The sequence below is a fragment of the Pseudoliparis swirei genome, chromosome 11 (genome assembly GCF_029220125.1).
Source record: "Pseudoliparis swirei isolate HS2019 ecotype Mariana Trench chromosome 11, NWPU_hadal_v1, whole genome shotgun sequence".
NCBI classification, from domain to species: domain Eukaryota; kingdom Metazoa; phylum Chordata; class Actinopteri; order Perciformes; family Liparidae; genus Pseudoliparis; species Pseudoliparis swirei.
This window is the reverse complement of record NC_079398.1, coordinates 13,232,644-13,253,714: the sequence shown is the minus strand read 5'-3', so window position 1 is coordinate 13,253,714 and position 21,071 is coordinate 13,232,644. Positions and strand designations below refer to the sequence as shown.

The 21,071-nt window shown below is 44.2% G+C and overlaps 1 protein-coding gene across 1 annotated transcript in view; it reads right to left on the bottom strand.

The window, feature by feature from the left end:
- dlgap2a (discs, large (Drosophila) homolog-associated protein 2a) overlaps nucleotides 1-21,071 on the bottom strand; it is a 172,453-nt gene that overhangs the window by 43,954 nt on the left and 107,428 nt on the right. The window contains exons 4-5 of the mRNA XM_056426739.1: nucleotides 839-1,205; nucleotides 46-805 (exon numbers count right to left, since the gene is read on the bottom strand). Coding sequence (XP_056282714.1) covers nucleotides 46-805; nucleotides 839-1,205 — 1,127 coding nt within the window. The remainder of the gene's footprint in view (nucleotides 1-45; nucleotides 806-838; nucleotides 1,206-21,071) is intronic.

The window sequence follows — 21,071 nt, the reverse complement described above, 5'->3', positions numbered from 1 at the left end:
GAGTTATATTTAGCACTGACACGTGGAAAAATAAGCCAAACTCACCTGTAGATAGTGGCAGGGCCTGATGTTGGGCCTGAGGTCGGTGGGTGTCATGGGTTTCTCCAGGTTGAGTGACGACTTCCTGTAGGCCTCCTTGGCTTGGCTGACCGTGAGTGTTGACCAGGAGCTCCTCTTCATGAACTTTCCCTCTGGCGCCATGCTTATGCTCTCGCAGGCTGAGCACTTGACATCGTTGTTACTTTTGGAGGTCTTTAGCGACAGGTCTCCGGCCAGGTGGCCGTGCATAGAGTCGGGGTAGCAGTGGCTGTTGTGGTCCACGGGATGCCGGGACATGACGCCGGGCGTTCTGTATGTGCTGTCACTGTCCAGGTTGTCATCCGAACTCCACCAACCTCCCGAGCGTTGCTTGCCGCTGCCGTCAGACTTTCGTTCTTTGCTCTTGCTGCGTTTGCTGTGTTTGTGGTGGCCTTGGTGGTGGCCTTGGTGGTGGTGATGGTTGTGGTGGGAGTTGTCCCGGTGCGAGTCGCCTTTGGTACCGTTCATTTTGGAGGAACCTTCCAGAGAGTGCGACTTTGTGAAGAGCTTCTGTACCGAGTGGACTAAGTGGCGTATTCGCCCGGGGCTTTCGTTGCGCTGCTCTGTCGTCGTGGTCGTGGTGGAGGTGCGTTGGTATTGCAGCGTGTGGAAGCCATCCCGGTGCAGGGGCATCTGCTTCTCAAATTGGTCCAGGAGGTTCACTGGGATTCGGTTCATTTTGCCACTGCCGCCGTGCGAGGAGGAGCCTCCGTCGTCCCGGGAGTCCCTGCCGCCAGAAGTGTTGCCGCCGCTTTCCCGCGAAGCGCTGCCATAGTGCATGCGGGGGAAAGTGCTACTGGACATGGAGTGGTCGGTGGCCGACATGGACACCGGTACCACCATGCACTCGGAGTGGATGGAGCTCCGCGGGGAAAAGCGATGGTGACTCTCGAGGGGGCAGCTCTCTGTGGGGCTGAGGAGGTAGGAGGGAGGCCGTGAGCTGCCATGGTGGAGGTGATGGTCCAGGGGATGGTCGCATTCTACCAGTCCACAGGTGTGGGCTGAGTTGGGAGAGGTGAGGTGGAGCTGGGCAGGGCGCCCGCCAGAGAGACCCTTCATGTTCCTGGGTGGAGGGGAGTAGCTGTCCTCATCGAAGTACTGCGAGGGCGTCCATGAATACTGTTGGTCTGAAAGAGAGGCAGAGAGTATAAGATCACACCCAAGGTTAAAAACAAATAAAAAATGCAAATCACATTACAAGATGATGGGCAACGAAGCCTTGGATCAAATGACTAGGCCTCGGCCAGGTTGGTCGTTATCCCCCATACGCTCACTCTCCTCAACAACTTGGGGCAAAAGGCATGAAAAACTCCAAAAGGCAAACATGTGAAAGTGAAATCAACAGATTTGCAAAGACAAAATCAATCCCATTTCATCTCTGCTTTGCAGGTCTGTGATGGCAAGAGAGAAAGGGAAAAAATAGAGAACGGAAGAAAGAGAACGGCAGGCGACAGGTAGGAGCCGGCAGTGCCATTTATCCGATGCAAAGTGAAATAATAGCCTATCACTCCGTGGTGCTGGTGTCATCCGTCAAAGCCCTGAGAGAACGCCGTGAGGCATACGGCCAGAGAGGCATCCTTGGGAGACTTAAACACCAAATGCGCCCTCCCTGCTTTCTCCAGATTATTATCTTAGATTAAAACCCAATTGTGTATGCAGACAGCCCATCGCTCTATTCCATTGCATTGAACTCAATTAGAGTATGACTGGATCTTGAAGCCTCATCACACTGTGTGGTCGATCACACTAGACGCGATTCTCAAAAACGCGTTGGTATAAAAACCATTGTTTTGGTACGGCCTTTCATGAGCGCCTTTTAAATGCCGTGCACCGTTTTCTGGCGTTTTTTTTAGCCGCGCATAAAAGTTAAAATATTCTCAACTTTAAGCGCGAGGCGCGGAGTTGCACTGCTCATCAATGTTACACTCGGCCAAGGCAGCCAATCGGATAAAGGCGGGCTTTCCTTACGGTTTTCGTGTGGTATGAACAGCGGGAAATTGAAAAGAAAATGGCAAACTTCGACGTGACACTTTTATTAGGGGTCTTTAATTACGAAGAATTTTCCTCATCCAGACACAATTCGTGGAACAAATGGTGGTATTCGTGAATATCGTGAACACAAAAACCTCGCTTTTTGGGGGCTTTATCCTCTTCCTCATCCCACAAGGCAAAGGCAAGAGCGCAACGTTGGCTTGAATTTTATAAACAAAGTTTTAGCGCCCGGTTGCGCACGAAGGTGCTCCACAGGCGCACCGCGCTGTTTTGCCTGGCGTGTTTTTGCCAAGGTGTGTTTTTAAGCGGCTGTGCTTTTGCAAGTGGCGTCTGGTGTGATCGACACCTAAGTCATTACAAATCCGTCATTTCATTCACGTCTGAACAATCAGGGTTAAAATTCCATTTGGATCAATGAACACGACCCCTAAAGCAACACACAGATGAAACACTCACAATCATGGACGGATTAAGAAACCACGGGCCCCTGGGCCTGGACGTGTCAAGGCCCCCCCCCCCCCCGAAAAAAAAGAAGAAAAAAAAAGACGTAACAAATATTTGTTTACAAAAAAATAAGTATAATTTTTAAAAAAAAACATCGCTAACAAAACAGTCCGTATGGAACAACTATACCGGAGCTGAGCAGACAACATAACGTGAATTATATGACCATGACATGAATGACTTAAGCCTAGCATATACCGGCTATGGCACATCGTGTCATATCATCATATCAATACAATGTTAACTAGAATGGGCACTCGGTAGAGCGCATACCTTCGCATATCACAAGATTGGGCATTGAATTATGAACATTTTGGCATTAGTTGCATGCCAATTGGACAAAAATGTATCGTGCTATGGTAAAAAAAGAGTTTGACCTTTCCATGACCTTGACCTTTGACCCGATTGATCCCAAAATCTAATCAAATGGTCCCCGGATAATAACCAATCATCCCACCAAATTTCATGCGATTCAAGAACATTTTGACCTGTTCATGACCTTTGACCTTGACCTTGACCCGATCGATCCCAAAATCTAGTCAATTGGTCCCCGGATAATAAACAATCATCCCACCAAATTTCATGCGATTCGGTTCAATACTTTTTCAGTTCTGCGAAAGATTTTGACCTGTTCATGACCTTTGACCTTTGACCCGATCGATCCCAAAATCTAATCAACTGGTCCCCGGATAATAAACAATCATCCCACCAAATTTCATGCGATTCGGTTCAATACTTTTGAGTTCTGCGAAAGATTTTGACCTGTTCATGACCTTTGACCTTTGACCCGATCGATCCCAAAATCTAATCAACTGGTCCCCGGATAATAAACAATCATCCCACCAAATTTCATGCGATTCGGTTCAATACTTTTTGAGTTTTGCGAATAACACGCATACAAATAAATAAATAAATAAATACACGGCGATCAAAACATAACCTTCCGGCATTTTCAATGCGAAGGTAATAACAGCGACGTCACGCGCGGAGGCTCTGGCTTAGGGGCCCCCTGAGCTCATGGGCCCCTGAGCTCATGGGCCCCTGGTGCCGGTAGGCTCGTTCGGTAATCCATCCCTCAGTTTGACTATTGGGGCCTTGTTACTGACATGAATGACTTAAGCCTAGCATATACCGGCTACGGCGCATCGTGTCATATCATCATATTCATATCAATACAATGTTAATCACAGCGACGTCACGCGCGGAGGCTCAGGCCCAGGGGCCCCCTAAGCTCATGGGCCCCTGGGCCTGAGCCCGGTAGGCCCGTTGGTTAATCCATCCCTGCTCACAATGTAGAGAAGACCTGAAGCCAATCTAAAGGCCTTTATACAAACACTTTTCCACCTCATGAGGTTTAAATTAGTGCTAATTTAGTTATGCGATACAAACGGAACATATATCACGTGCAGAATCTTATTAATAAGAAGCATTTCTAGTTATCTGCTGTCTGGTTTCACCATGAACATCTGAATATTGTTCAGAATAGCTAGCCCGGGTCGTATATTTCAAACGTATTTGCATCCTGTCTTGTGAAATAGAAAATAAACAAACAAAAAAAGAAAAGCTGTATCTGAGCTTGCTTGCCGGCCAATGTTACGCTTCATAAACCAGTGCACTTTCACTCTCTCTGTAACCCCATAAAATGAAGGAGAGGTTTTATGAGCTACAGCGGGGAGAGGAAGAGGAGTACGGGAGTTTTAGGCAAAATTGTGGACGTTTTAAACAATATTAATGTACTGATAAATCAATATATTCTTGAAATATTGTATTACAAGTGCTGCTATTCCTCATAATGAAGGCCACATTACCCCATAACTATCTCAATACCAATAAGGAACAACTTGTGTCTACATCTTTACAAATGAGGACAACAACCCTGTCTTCCACAGAAATGATTTGCATTGAACAGCTTCCTCTTTCGGTTTAAAGCATTTTCAATCATCATCATCATCATCATCATCATCATCATGGCCCACTGGATACAAAGAGCATGCACTCTTCTTGTTTTTCCAAACCTGGGCCCTGCGATCTTTCCACAATGCAACTCGACTGCCGATCAGAGATTTGGGTTTCTTCTGCTAATAGCTAATATCGCCTTGAGCCAGGAGCCTAAAGCTCAGCTGACATCAGTAGAGCAAAGTTATTAGACCTTGTGCACCTCCTTGTGGAGCCACAAAAGCCTCCAGAAGGAGTTTCCCTTTAAACGTTGTGTCATGAGAATTGAAAAAAAAAAAAAAAAATGAGGATATTTAAGTGAGTCATTTTAATTAACCTGACCAGAAATTACCAGTCACTTCCAGGGCTCTTAATTTAAATTTCATTTATCTGATGGACAATGTGTGGAAGGTGGCTTCGGACAAAGCTAAGAATGAAAAAGGCTTTATTAAGGCCCTCAAGAAACTGACCTGCAATGAGGGGTTGGAGATATGAATAAAACCCTTCACAGCATTGATGTTTGCTGGAAGTTAGTTAATCCACCTTATACACCCACAGAACACAGGAACAATGGTACATTTGTCTTAATAAATCCATATTACACAAACTGCCTCATTATCTAGTCGCTGCATCCTTCGGTCATGCGAACACATTTATTTTTCGGCATCCTGAGAACGTGCACTGTCTCTGCTGGAATAGTATATATTTTAAATAACCGTTTGATAAATACATTGTGCAAATTAAATACCTGACAAATCACGTTACATCATAAAAAAATCATACAACATTGTCATAGTTACATTTCTCAAAAAGAGCCACATTTGCATCTCTGTCCTTTCCTGCAACCATTGAGCAACAATTTAGTTATTAACTCAAAACTCATTCCATTGAGGTTCCACATTGAAATGCAGCTTTGTGAGCTTCACTCACACGAGTTACAAACAAGACAGCGCTGTTGAAAAATCCCCACCTGCCCTGTCACTGCATCCTCAGTATGTTTGTCACTGGTATAGCGATGAATTTCCTCTTGATCATTTTATCAATATAGCTCTAAGAAAGTCTCACATTCGCAAATCCCAAAAATCCGTCCGAGATCATGGGAACGACGTTGGTGAATTGTGACTACGGATGGATGTTTCGAATTCCTTTTTAAATCTGATAAAATGAATGCCATTCGAACCTATTTTTAATGAGGCCTAAGATCTCGAACGCCGGAGGTGGAGCCTTGCTCTTCGGTTGCTGTCGTCTTCCATCTGTCGAGATGAAAACAGATTCTCGTTGTTTACCAGTCTTACACGAGGATGTCGAACTCGCCAAGCTGATGTCAAATTAAACCAGGCTACTCTAAGCATGCATATTCTTCCTCGGAAGGCACTGCTTTTGTGAGGCTGCACATCACAGAGCTGAACATGTGGCTCTCCGGTCCTACAGGCTGAATCCGGGGCTCTTCCTTAGCCTGAGTCCAGGTAACTGCAGCAGTAATTGCAGCAGAAGGATGATGGTGGATGATTGATTGATTTGATGCTACATATCTAGCTGAAGTTATGTAACCGTCTTACTCCAAAGGGCTTACTCTGACGGCCGACGATTCCCTGAGGTCGCTCAGGGAGCCGCGCAGAATAAAGTATCTACCGGCGGAGTTCCTGGGATCGTACGACAGATCACAGACTCATCTGGCCAACATATCTCTTTCTCCTTTTCTTTCCAACTCTTCCTATGCTGATACAAAATGTAAGTCTTTCTTAAGGAAAGAAAAAAGTACAAACGCCTGATTCAAGGAGTTAGTCCTTCAACACAAGGTTGTAAATCGAAGGTTATTTCATATTTCCCACGAGGCGGCTCGAGGGAAAGCAGCCCTCTCGGCGAGTGTGCATCCTTCTGGCTCGCGCTCTGCAGACGTGGAGACATGTATCTGTGACATCACATCTGTGGCCCGAGCGGCGGCTTGTTGTCCTGACACAAATGCCAGCACCTGCCATCGCATTATCGGCTTCCTGGCAAGGTTGCCAACTTGGATGGAGGGTGAATTTAGAAACTGGATGACAAATTAAATGTCAGCACAATATACAGCGGAAAGACGCCATTATCTTTGAGTGTCGCGCCATCACACATCTAAATGTGGATGAGGTTAGATGTTGACGACAATAACCATCAGGCAGATGAAGACGAATACGATTATCGGATATTTTTAAGAAAAGGAAAAGGCAGGGATCCTCACTGTTGTCGTCTTTGACACACTTTGGGGCTTTTCACTGGAGAGACAAGAAGTCCTCAGAAGAGAAACCATTTACAAATCCCATTCAGCTTGGCTATTGGCAACACTTGGCACATTGTGCAATCGTCCTATCATGACCTAACACATGAACCAGCATCCAGGTCTATAAGGTTGTCAAATCCCTCTGAGCTGGACGGAGATAAAAACACCTTATAAATGGGACGAGCGGTGGCGTGACAGAGGAAGAGTCTCATTTATTAGGGCTTTTGTTTGGTGCTGCTGCTCCGCCCCAGTGCAGAGTGTGAGTGAAGGTTGTTTTGCTCCTCTTAACACATTAGCATTTAAATAGCATTATATCTCCACTGACAGGCCCCACTCTTCCACTGGCCCACACCTTAACTGGAGTTGAAAACAAAGTTAAAAGATAATAGAACGCTGGACTAGACAGAGAGATCAAAGCGGTGCGACCTTCAGGCTTGGCAGTGGTGAGCATGTTGGCCGACCGCACTAAGTGAGGAAGAGTCTCCATGTTGAGGCAACACATGAGAGAGTTATGATGCAGCCTTTAATGTTTTGCATCAGCGATAAGGATCTGTCATTTTACTGGCATCAAACACGCCAAACTGCTTCGGTACTTTAATGTGGTTGTGTATCTGCCCCCTGTGGAGAATCTGAACATTGGAACACATCCGTCATGTTCATTTTTAAACCCACATTTAGATTTGCTTAAAATATCTCCACTGTGCAACATATGTTTAGAGCGGTAACCAGGACGGTTCAGAAGAGACAGTGGGTACGTAAAGTATTCAGACCCCTTTAAATCTTTCACTCTTTGTTTCATCGCAGCCATTTTCTAAAATTAAAAAAGTTCATTTTATTTCTCATTAAAGTGAACTCAGCACCCCATCTTGAAAGAAAAAAACTGAAATTTAGAAATGTTTGCAAATTTCTTAAAAAAGAAAAACTGAAATACCCTTAATGCCCTTTGCTCAGTATTGAGTAGACGCACCCTTTTGAACTAGTACAGCCATGAGTCTTCTTGGGAATGATGCATGGTCTGAATACTTATGACCATGTGATATTTCAGTTTTTCTTTTTTAATAAATTTGCAAAGATTTCTACATTTCTGTTTTTTTCTGTCAAGATGGGTAGTTGAGTGTACATTAATGAGAAATAAAATGAACTTTTGGGATTTTAGCAAATGGCTGCAATGAAACAAAGAGTGAAAAATGTAAAGGGGTCTGAATACTTAACGTACCCACTGTATTTCCAAATATGTCTAGCTATTCCTGCAGCATCCCTTCCAACTGGGCACACCCCTTATCCTCGGAACAAGATAAATCGATGGAGCAGCTTTCTTAACCGTCTCCCAAAGGTTAAACGCAATCGCCCCAGAATTCTGGCCTTTCTTTAGAAAAACACAGGAAGGGGAATTGTATCCTTAACCCTCAAGGCAAATCAGCAATGCTCTGAGCTATTAGATTGGGCAAGGAGGCAACGGACGAAGAGGAAAAGGAGAAAATCTGTCAGCTTTGCAAGCAACATGATATCTATCAGAGCAGCGCCGAACAAAATCAGGCCCTGGCTTATGGCTCTGGCGTATATCCTGCTCACTTGTCCATCCAAGTGACAGCGCAGCATGCTTCTGGTCTCGTGTGGATAGTGGACTGAAACTGAACCCACAGCATTTTAATTGCAAATGCAATGCTCAACTAACTGAGTCATTTCAAACAGCAATTGGGAGCCAATCACTTATATTTTCTCATGGACCATCTGTCTGGCCGAGTGTGACACCTACAACTCTGTTATTTTCGTGTTTTGCTGCTGTGACGCAGCCCTGATGCTGAGACATGAGGTGGGAAACAAAGAGTCTGTTGGATTACGTTGAGCTGACTCAGCACTGCTTGTGTCACACGAGGACATGCATGTTCACACGGCTGCTCGGGCAGTTACACGACGGGGGGAGACCTGTTCTTACAACTGGCCCTTAAATCAAACTGTGAATTAATTCAGAGCACAGCCCAGTGTGACTGAACCTATACCATAACAATAACTCACACTCTCAAAGAACAGACCAGCCGTACGCACACGCTCGTCTCTGTGAACGCTTTGGAGTCGATGATGGACTTCAATCCCCTGTGTTAAACAATGACATTTAACACAAAAAAAGAATCTGCTAATCACAGTTGAAACTGCTCCGTCGCATTGGCTGTACATCATGTTGCTTTTATTTTTTTAAATGTCTGTGACAAATGTCCTATTGCATAAATAGAGATATCATCGTACTGGGAACTGTGGCCCAGTTCTACAACTTATTTCTAGACAAAATAACTGCGGGAAACATGCAAAAAGACGCCCATCTGATATCTGAATACACTGTAAAAAAAGATCCTAATTTTACGGTAAATAACTCTAAATATTTACAGTAGTTTTTCTTTTTTTTAAAATTATATACAAAACTCTGTGAAATTACAGACATTATCCGTAAATTAACAACCCAAATGTTAATTTAAGTATTATGCTAATAATTCAAAATAACATTTTTTTCCCATTTTTGTAAAGAAAAATGACTGTATTATTAATACAGTCTTTTTACGGTTTTCTTAAATGACATACAAATTCATGTAAAATAACAATTATTACCTGAAATTAAATGTGTAGCTCCTTATATGAAGGTTTATGTCCATACTAACAATTTAACGATTTTCTTTGTAATTTTAAGGTAGATCATATTATATTTATATTGACATGTACTTTTACATTCAAACTCTGTAATTCTAAATCTAAATTTAGCTAACTTCTTTCATTACATTAAACATATACATATTGCAGTTTTTTCAAGGGTACAAAGTAGAAGAAATAATGATAAGTTTTGATACTTGTTCTTTAGAGGAGCATTATAGGGCGACCGTGAGTATTTGCTGTTATATGTCCAGAGTCCAATATTTTTAATCAGAACTGATAATAAATAAATTAAAAGAAATTCTGACACACTAACATCTTTTTAAACACACACATGCATACACACACACACACACACACACACACACACACACACACACACACACACACACACACACACACTACTCTGCCAACTGACCCTTAACCTCCTAATTGTCTTTCAAATTAATCTTACATATTATATTTACCTAAATATAATACATTGACATCATGGGGTGAAATCGCCTCCAGAATCTTTACAAGAGGAAAATCCTTAAAACCAAACTTTTAGTTAATTTTTCCTACTTTCAACCAACTTAGATATGTGGATCCTCTTCAGATTCAAAGAGGAACATCTGAATATGAATACCATAAAGTTTGGGACTGATAGCTCTGAGTTAAGGGCCTCAAAAAAAGGTCCAAACGGTCAAATTGGGCCGTATTCTCTTATATTCGCATATTTTTTGACAAGTGCAAAAATTGTCATAATCTCCTAAATATTAGTCCTGGATATACACACGATGCATGCACGTCTCTGACATGTTAATAACGTCAGCTCACTTTTGGAACGCTTTCAACCCCAAAAAATCTGTCCAGTTTATGTTCGGCTTGCTGCACTGTCGCCTCGAGCCCCTCAAGTTGCACCAAGCTGCATGTGGCTATTTTCGCACACCTGAGAGGGCTGTCTGGATGTGACAGATGTCAGAAAGTAAGACCCTCTCCAATGCCCCCACCCACCCTCCCCAGTGAGAGCCTACAACCCACTATCTTTGCCTGCAAGTGCAGAGGGATGAACTAGAGGTAGGAGAAGCGAGCGGAGGTTAGCGGGTATTGTCTACCAAGCATCTAAGGAACAATAACGACGAAGGGGAGACACTTTGTGTGTGGCTGTATTGTTTTGGAGATGCCAGGTGATACAGATTGATACTGATGTGACCAGGGCGATAGCTGCAGATATACATATTGCTTTAAACCCATCAAAATAGCTACAAATCTATCAGCCGTCGACACTAGTCTCTTAAAAAATGATTAAGCTATTGGCAAGATGTCCAAACAGACCTAAAAAATGGCAATTTCTCTTCTCTAACACCCCAATTTCACAGGCAGAGTGGCGAGCTGAAGGCAGCCGTAGTATTTAGCTGCAGAGAGATTACGGTGGCCTGATAGGGAGAAGCTGCTGAATGGCTGAATACGTATCGTGAGTTCGCTAATGATGAAGTGTGTTATCTGTGCTGCGCTCAGCGCTCCTCCTCAGCTCTCTCTCTCTCTCTCTCTCTCTCTGTCTCGCTGCCAGTGTCAAAGTGGGGATGGAACGATAGGTGGTAGAAATAAATGTAATACAGTGTCAGGATCAGCGGTGCATGTTCTTCCAAGAATAACACTACTTGAGGCTTTTGTGCTTCCCAAACTTTCTGGTTCCTCTTTTTTGGGGGTGAATAGAACACAAAAGACTGCATTAGGTAATGCATATGCAGAATGTGTACAGCCCATCTCATATTCAACATCACAACAACATATCATTTCATATTCAAGCACAGATCTCCTAAATCTGAATTTGTTCAAAGACCCCATTTAATTTACAACAGCCAGAGAAATTGACTTGGAGGCCAACAATGCCCCCGCACAAACTCTGGCCAAGTGTGGTAGATTGCATGGGTTTATATTTACATGGTAGGATCCTAAATCCAGCGCCGCTATCCAGCTATGAATAAATCATGCTGAATGTGAAACGCCGTGTGTGTGTGTGTGTGTGAGTGTGCGAGAGGGAGACAGAGAGTAAGTCTCATCTTATGTAACAACGAGGACCGCATTCTCAGGCAACTTGTTAGATGATGCCTCAGAACTGTTCCTGGTTGCCGTAGCAACACGCTCTGAAGTTCCCATCCTTTGCTGTCTTTGCAGCCGCGGAGGAGTTCAGGACAAATTGGGAGATAATTCGATATTGTCGAACTTATCGTTTGCAGGGGCGACATAAAAACAAACACACATGCCAAAGGCGGCTTATTGAGAATCTGATGTTTTTTTAAGGCCAAGTGAGCAGCAGATTCGTCCCTGACTGTATCTCGGCAGAAGGTTCGACACCAGCCCTCCATCCCCGGAGACAATCCCATCACGGAGCTGATTTTAAAAACACTACAGGTCCCCTGGGCCCCTAAGCTATCCACACTCGTCCGCCTGGAGAAGACAATTGAACACCTTTCCCCTCTGATGTAATTTTCCTCCACAGCAGCACAGAGAGCAGAGGGGGATTTTTGGGAGTTAGAAATGATACCAACAGTCCACTCTTGTCTCTCATTTGCCTGTTTCTCTAAAGTCAGATGGAACAATAGAGAATCAAAGTCAATCAGTGCATTAAATAATTGGCTGTGATGTTAATCTGGTCAAAATCTGATCAGAGAAATTGAGTGAACTGTCATTATTTGAAGGTGGGAAACAATTAGTACTAATAGAGTGCCATGCAATCTCTTTAATGCCACAACCTGCACTGTACGCCACCCGATTAACACCACGCGTTGGACGGTTGCAAGTGGCTCTGGGGGATGGAGGTGAACGTGGACATATCTGAAAGCAAAATGTAATTAGTGTAAGTGCCTGTGCTAGTGTTTTACTGGCCTACTTTCCCAGCGCCGAAATAAAAGAAGTGCTATTGACGGTGCCCTGGGGGCACGGAAACGCATCATACAAAAAGGTTAGAAATATTTAACGGCCCAAATCTGGAGCAGCCAAACAGCAGATAATCGCTCCATGGAGTTGAAGTGGTAAAGCTGTTGGCTCTAGAAAGCTGCCACTATTATGCGCGAAAGAAAGGATTCTTAAACTGGAATCTGAGGAGCTCCAGGGGTCCGTGGCACTCTATCAGGGGGTCCACTAAATTATTTGCTATAAGATTTCAAAATTACACCTACAGAAGAGAATACTTTGTGCCAATAAAACAAGCATATTGTGTCCTTTACTCCCACCCATTTTAGCTTTGGGCCAATAGAAACTATCATATGGTCGTGAAACACAGCAATATGTTTATTCGTCTTCGTTGAAGCGCTCCAGAAAAGTATGTTTCAATATCTGGATTGATTAGGACGATGCCACTCTTGTTACTGTTCATCTTCTGATCAATTACTTGAAACGTAGGCAATACGTTCTTTTAGTTTAGTCCACAAAGTACTATCTAGTTTTATCATATCTTAACGTGACTCAAATTGATGTTTTTTTGACATTTATTTGATTCTATTCTATTTATTTCCCCTCCAGATCCAACACATGGAGCAGTAATGGCACGAAAGGCGATGAGGAAAACCTGGATTTAGGCTTTGAAGCCAGACTGGACCGGAGTGGAGGCAGCTGTCACCTGCTGTTTGAAGTGCGCGACAGACACGACCACGAAGCAGAGAAAACACATTGACAGCAAGCGTTGGGATTGATTGCTGACGGGCCAAACACGTTTCCCATTTTACGTTTACATCCCTACGTCACAAACTTTCCCCTTCTCACTCCCGTGGGTCTGACTGCAGCCGCTTGGGCGGGTCTCATCCACAAGGCATTCTTTAATCTCTGTGAGGCGAGCAGATGTAAATCAGAATGTCAGACACGCTTGTATTTGCGCTCGAGAATCTGTGCGCTGTCAGATCGAAAGTGTGCGTGAAGAAGAGTGGCAGGCATGGAGGATGGGTGAAGGACAGGTCAGTAATCAGTTAGACCGGCACAAAGCATTGTTAGGAACACTTTGCGTAGTAATGAGAGGACACGACTGGGAAGCTGCACATCTCAAGATGCAGCTGAAGACACTGCTCTCAAAGCCATGACATAATCATAGGGAGTGGAGCCGCAACAGACGTCCATCCCCTCCATCCACCCACCCCATCACGACTCTCCTGGTTCGTTCCCTCCAAGCTTTGAGTTGGAGGTCGCTGAGAAACAATGCCGAGCACATCTCAGGCAGGACCAGAGTGTTTGCCTGGGGCCACACACATGGAGAGATGTGACAGTCGCACAGAAGCAGCAGCCACCAGCTGTGTCCTATTGTATTGTTATTCAACGGCCTGATAAAGTCTCTGTTTCTGGACTCAATGCCCGTCTAATTTCAAAGGGCTCTTCCCAAAGGGGTTTAGAAATACTCCCTTCCAACACACTTCATGTGAGCAATTAGTTAAAACTATTCATCAATGAATTGAGAACACGATCACATGTATTGTCAACGCTTTACATCAGCTGCACGTTGTAAAATGCCCTCGTCAACAACATGCACTGTCAGAATATAATATGGTACCATAGTCTCCTCTCCAGTATTTGCATCACTGTATTTGTTGACAGTTTGCCCTATTGTTACCATAATCTATATTTTAAATCATGCATGAACAAAATCTGCTGTATATTTTTCCGTATTTATTTGTATGGATGGGTAAATAGCACAACATCTGGGTGGTTTGCTCCTGGACTGAAATCAATTAAAGTGCTTGCGATATCCCACCCACTCGCATCTCCATATGCAACAAGGCGAGCCCCGGAGGGTAACCACCGCATCGTTGCGTCACACTGCTTCCTGATTGGCCTCTAATGCTCGTCCTTGAGGCCTGGGCTTCGGAAAATCTCCTGCATGTGATGTGTACGCACACTGCAAATAAATGAGCCCACAACAATTACCTCTCAGCGAGCCATTGACGAACGATTTGGAAAAGATAGCCTCTTTGCCTCTTGCTCATCATTAGAGATCAACACCAGTCCGTGGAAAACACCAATTACAAAGCGTTTCATTTCTGCAGGTGTGATTCCAGTTCAACAAACTGTGTGAGAGCGCGTGATCGAACTGTGAGTGAGAAGAAGTGCCGTGAAGAGAGATTGAGATTCCTCAAAACCAGCATCGAGCAGATCGGCCATAACTCTGTCCCTTCATTCTGAAGATAAAAGCCCCGCCTTCAACCGGCCGTGTGGACGGGGCACCGGAGGACAGGTGAGGATAATTAGCATATGACAAGGTGAGACAAGGCGAAGCAAGCAGCAAGCCATGCTTATGATGGGTTAATGCTGTTTTGCACCAGTTAACTGGGAATATATACGAAACATGATGTGAATCTGTTTCATTCAATGGTCAATTTAATACGATTTAATGACTAATTATCTTTCGCTTGTCAGTCTGAACGTGAACAATGAGAGGTGTGTGATTTAATTGATGCTGGTCTCCTCGTTCAGCACCCTGCTAATGCCGTGGGTTTTATCAATCTGATGAAGGCAATAGATAATAAGTCATTACTTTGAGTTATTAATGTTGTGTACTCTCATGAAGCATCACTCACTGAGTCCTAGTGGGACGCTTGGTGCAACACTTGATCACAAACAGATAAGGAGGAAGTGAGGGATGCGTTTGTCAACACTGGCCGTGGCTCCATCACGTCTACACTTTATTTTCTCCCTGAGAGGGAGCTCTAAACTTTTGAGCTCTCTGAAAATTATATCACAATTTTGTGATGTAGGGGATCACCAGTAAAGTGTTGGATGGCATTTATGTTGTATCTCATCTCCTTATTTGCAAAAACTATTAAACAGGAGGTGGAACTAATGAAATCCATGTTCTGGTGTGAAATTAACTTATTTAATGGTCAGAAATAATCAAATTCATTACAACCACCTTCCTCTAATGCACAATATCATCAAACTCATTACATATTCATCCTGGAGGCCTGGAGGGAGCATGAAGCTGTGTAACACATCTCATGTTAATAGTAAATATATATATATATATATATATATATATATATATAATTAGTATATATAAGCCCAAATGAATGTTCCTGTGCAATTGAACTCTCAATATCTGACAAAAACCCATGGTCCCGTACCTCCCTTCACACCTGCACTGTTGATTAGGAATATCAATAAGAATGGAAATAATAACCCAGCTTCCATCAAGCTGTTTTCCCTGAAGCCACCGTGCAGCTTGTGTCATCCCACCCCAAAACCCAAATCAACCTCTCTGAATCCGGTTGCTCAGAAGCTCTCGTTCTAGCCATCAACACGTTTGCTGCTGGTCACACAGCGGTCACAGCGCGAGGGAGACTTTCACTCTTCTTTTTTTTCTCCCAGTATAGAGATGTCTTCTGCGTTCCAGTGGGAAACACCACAGGTCACATCACCTGTACAGAGGCGCCGACACGGCCGACAGTGATAGATGGTTTTTATTTCTTGAATGAACGTTAAGTGGCGCCGGCTGTCAAAGCGTGCAGCGTTTCAGAATGACCACTAAATTAAGCATCTCGTGTGCACTTCAGGGGCGCTCAAAGGGGTCGTGACCCTGCTGCTACGAAATGGGCATATTTTAAAAAACGTAACTCCTGCCTGAATTCTTTTGTTTTCACGGAAGAAATGCAAGACAGACTTAAATTCAACCTCCATTGGAGTCTTGAGGCTTAACCTCTCGGCCTCGAGTCATGTGACTATACGTGGAAGTAGGCGACGTGGTGTGCTGCGTTTCAGTAAAAGATGGATGGGCCATGAGCTGTGGCATGCATCCATCATCCACGGCGACACCGCTTCCTGCCACGGAGTTAACCCGACGTGACCTCCACTGAGGCCGGGTGAGGAATGAATGTTTCATGGGGGCAACACCGGACCCTGGCATTGTGTCATTAAGAGGACCTTTTGGGGAAGTGGAGGGTTTTAGGGTGAGGACACAGCACACACTATTAACCCCTCTGATCTTGGAGTATTTGCCACGTCACACTGATGCCGGTTATCACACACTGACCCGAGCAAAAGGGCCTCGGCTATTACGTCCCGAGGTTAACTTGCTGAAGGAGGTGCGGTGATTGAACACAGCCGGTGACAACACAAGGCTGAACTCATTCCTCTGTGAATTTCCCCCCCCGACAAAAGAAACCATATTTGAAGCAATCACAGCGACACTTTTTTGACGTGATTCACATCACCATCGGAGGCTCAATCTCAAAACCAACTGCCCCCTGCAGTTAATGGAGGAATCTCTCACCTATAAATCATTTCCAAACGAAACACTTCTCCGTGTGTGGGAAGAGAAATCATTTGTGAGTGAATCAGTCTCTCTCATGGACATTGACGGGGAGGGGAAAGTCTGGTTTTTCTGTTTTGTCATAATTGTTGCGGGAAATAATGTCATTCCCCTCCAGCAGTTCATGCTGTGAGCGTCGTTCCTCTCTCCCTTGTTTATTTTCTTTGAGGGAGTCTTTCCTCTCAAAAAACCAGCATGGGGGGAAGGAGGGAGATGTGTTTATTTTTAGCAATGAGAAGTGTGTCTCCAGCTTCGGGGCTGCAACTCCGAGTCATCATGAATTGGAATCAGCGGCGCTCTTAAGGATTTGTGTTGGAAGTGCTTCACGCGTTTAATGAACCTTTTGATGATGTAAAAAAGAAAACACTTTGTCTTAGAAATTTGAAAAGCTGGCAAGAAAACACACCAGATGCCAAAATGAAAAGAAAATTGTAGTCTCCTTTTAGTTATTGGCCTGAAATATTATGTAAAGTTTCCTACTGCAGGATCCAGTTGTCACAGCGATATTGTTGTTTCATCAGCATCATTATATTTTCCTCGCTAAACTTTTGTTCCCCTGAGCATATGTTTGTTAATGTCTCCACCGCTGTTTAGCCTGACTGGAAGCAATGCACTCCGGGCCGGTGGGAAATCTGTCTGGCTTGCTCAACTCATTTTGTGTTCACCTGAGTTGCACTGAGGTTAATAGCTAATAGAGGTGCAGGTAGAGTGGTCACTGAAGTACCATATCCCAAGTTCCCACACAGCGAGATGTGCATGTACTCAAACGTTAAAAAGTGTATTTGGCACATTACTGGTGATATTTTGGGTCTTCACATAAGCTGTGAGGTTTGTCTCCTGCCATTAGGAACAGCAGGGTAGAAACGAGAAGAAGAAAATTAAGCTCTATTTCCCTCTGGCTGACATGCTTTTGAGAATCCGAAGTCCTTTCCCAGTGCTACTGAGCCAAATATCTAGCTGAACGAGGAGGCTGCAGAGCGTGATAATGTGATTTTGGTGCAAGTGCGTGAACTAGAGAGGAAAAACACAGTGAGAGTTAGTGTTTGGCAATGAGAACACCACCTCCTGGAATGGAGTGAAGAAGTAGCATCAATGTTGTTCTGAAGGACGTTTGTTGTATTCATTATCTCCCACGTCACGGTGATTCAGTGTCGCTGAGAGCCTGTCAAAGGGCACAGAGAACTGAGTCTCCCTGTTACGTAACGAGATTGTGCTCCTCGGTGACCTCAAGCTGTTTGGGCTTATCAAGTTGTAAACAATGCGCCACAATAAACCGATGAGCTCCGTGTCATCCGGCCACGGCCCTGCTTGTTTTATGAGCTGCTCTGCAGGCACAATGTCAAATGACGGCGCCGTCAATTCAGTTTGAAATGGAGAGAGTTCACCGTGTTGCAAAAAATACTTTAAAAAACGATGGTGAAAAGGAGCCGTCTGATGCGACGGGAAACGCCCAAGAGGTGGAGCTCTCAGGTGGGTGAAAATAGGAGTGGTCACGATTTCAGCCGCGCCGGTAGCCATCAGTCTCATGCTCTCCCGATCCATTCCTCTGAGTTCTCTGAGATTAGACATGGAAATAGTGTGCTCGCTATTCAGCGCTATATCTCCGGCCCTGTCTCATGCTTGGCTGGCCATGCGGCGCATCTTCGGAGACTCAATGAAAAGAAAAGTGCAGCGATGGACTTTGATTGCGGAGGGTTTGCGGGGCTCTGTAATCACGAGCATAGAGTAGAGAGAGAGAGAGAGAGAGAGATTCAGTAGGGAGTTTGTTATCACAGTAATTGGTTCTTGTTGCTAAAAAATCTGAAGAGTTCATGCCTGACTGGGTGGAACAAACAAGAGAGAGTCCCCCCCCCCCCGAGTGTGTGTGTTTTCAAAGAGGAAGGGGAACGGAGAGAAAGCGAAAAAAGGTGATGCAGGAGAAAAATAGCAAGAGGCTCCCAGAGGCCAGGTTTGGGGTTTAAATAAGCAGCTCTGCAAAGAAGCAGCGCCCGAAGGGACAAGACCTCAGCATTTATGAGCACAGCAGTGTGAGGCAGTGGACACACTCTCATTAAGAGGAGGACCAAGGCAGGACACATGGAAGTGAAGAAGAGAGAAGCGGTACGGAAGATAAAAGGACCTGGCCCATTCATGTTTTTACCAGTCTCAGTGTACTGAAAACATTTTTATGAATGGATTTTCAGTGGTCAGGGATACATTCAACAGCAATAAGCAGAGTTCTTAATTACCTTTTACAGTTACATTATGCATTAATACAATTACAGTGTGTGAATGAGGCAAATGAGAGAAAGAGTGTGAGAAAGTGAAAGAACAGGAAAAAGGAGTCAGACATTGTACATAAGTACTAACGCCCCATTAGAGGACTTTCCTACACAAATCCAAATGCTAATGGCCTATTACAGTTTCATTTTGACAATGGTTAAAAAATAAATAATAAACGTTTTTAGATTGGTGATTATACTTTAATCAAGTATTCTCTGTGTGAATCCTTTATCCCGTTTACTAGCCCAGAATCAACTAAATGGACTGAATTAAAAACGTAACTGGTGTTATGTGAGTAATTACAGGTGTTCAATATAAACATAATTGCAAAAAGACTAATTCAAACTTTAACTTCATCTCCCTTATCAAGTGTTTTGCTTTGGAGAAAACAGTAAAAATACTCTCCAGCTCAATTATTGCTTTAAGATTTAACTCATAAAAAACATCCACTGAGAAGCAGCTGAACCCATCAGTAAACGGTTGTTTAGAGCAGTGGGGGCTCCTCTCAGAAGACTTAAAGGTCATACTGCAAATTCAAAAAAGAAGAAGCAAAATATAGTTAACTAAAGAGCAAGATTGACGTTTGTCACATTTCAAACATGACGTTCGTGTTTTCTTACCGATCATCTCCTATTTTTCTTTTCATTCCTGCCTAAAGTTTGTCCATCTTGTCGCCTACATGTCGCTCTTTCTGAATAAATCTGGCAAACCTGAACGTTTCCTCGCCAGCATCAGATCACACTTGTGCAGAATATCCTGAGGTAAGGTGTTTCATCCAATTGTCTATTCTCAGACCAGCAACTAATCCAAAGTCAAAACATATTTACTTTTACCATTTGTAAAAACCCATCCACATGATCAAGTGGAGTGTTTGTGGTATTTAGCTGCTTCATGAAATGGGAGCTGAAGGATTTCTGCACCAGGAGTAAGTTGATCCCCCCCTCCCAGCCAAATTTGCTGGTGGGATCTTTCCTCGTAATGAGACTGTTGTTTGCACGCTGACGGTCAGTTGATCTTGTTATCCCCCCCGGAGTCAAATAAAACCACATGAGCTACAGCGAAGTTAGAGGCAGCAGTGAATTCAAAAGCATCACTCGTGTTTTTTATCGACCGCATCCCGCAACAGAGCATGAAGCTCATGGGTGATAACCATACACGTAGTTGGAAATGTATTCATCAGTGAGTCATCTCGCTGAAAGAAAACAAGTGTTGTATTTTTGCCTACAAGTTCTCGCTGTGTTTAAAAATAAATAAAAAGGGAGCGCTTGCAAAAAAGCCCATCCAAGACATTCCTCTCTGAGTCGGTTCAAACTCTCCTCGGTGTCTCTGCTGCTCGTCAGTCTTGTGCCTGGAGGGATGCCGATGCTCTCCCAGGATTCTCTGAGCTAAGCTGCTATGTATGAGCTCCCCTGCAGCCATGACAGCCCAACCTAGACAGCTCCTCACCTGGGAGACACACGCGCACACAAAGAGAGTCAAGGCTCCGGACTCTCACCTGCAGCCTGGTTGGGAGTGCCGGGGGATTCTCACGTCACAAATACTGACCGCAGTGGAATGAGAGTAAACTCGCACTCGACTCGCTGCGATGTCACAAGATCACTCGAGATCCATCTTGTCGGGCTTCGAGTGTGTGGCTGAACCTCAGAGGTTTTGAACCAGTCGGCGTCCTGTGAGGAGCTGCAGAGGCACCTGGGGCGAGGTTGTGACGCGACACAGAGACGCGACTCGCGACGTTAGCACACAATGCTGCAATAGCATCCGTTATATCTGCACAGGAGAATACATCTATTTTAAAATGAAAAGCAAAGAACAGGCTTTTCTCGATGGAAAAGATGTGCGCTGAGCAATTAAACATCTCTCTTGTTCTTCCTGTTTTGTGATATACATGCCTAAAAGGCGCCTAATATTTGTAGACTGAAATAATATCGGCATTATAATTATTATGACTATGAGGATTTTTTTAGTTGCCTCTTTTGTGGAGCCCCCTCAGGACTTGGTGCCCTACGCACAGCGCGTAGTGAGCGCTATGGGAGCGGCGGCGCTGCTAGTAGTGTATAGCATGCCGCACAAACAACATGGAGGCGGCAAGGTGCTCCGTGTTGCCAGATTGGAAACGGTGAAGTATCGTAC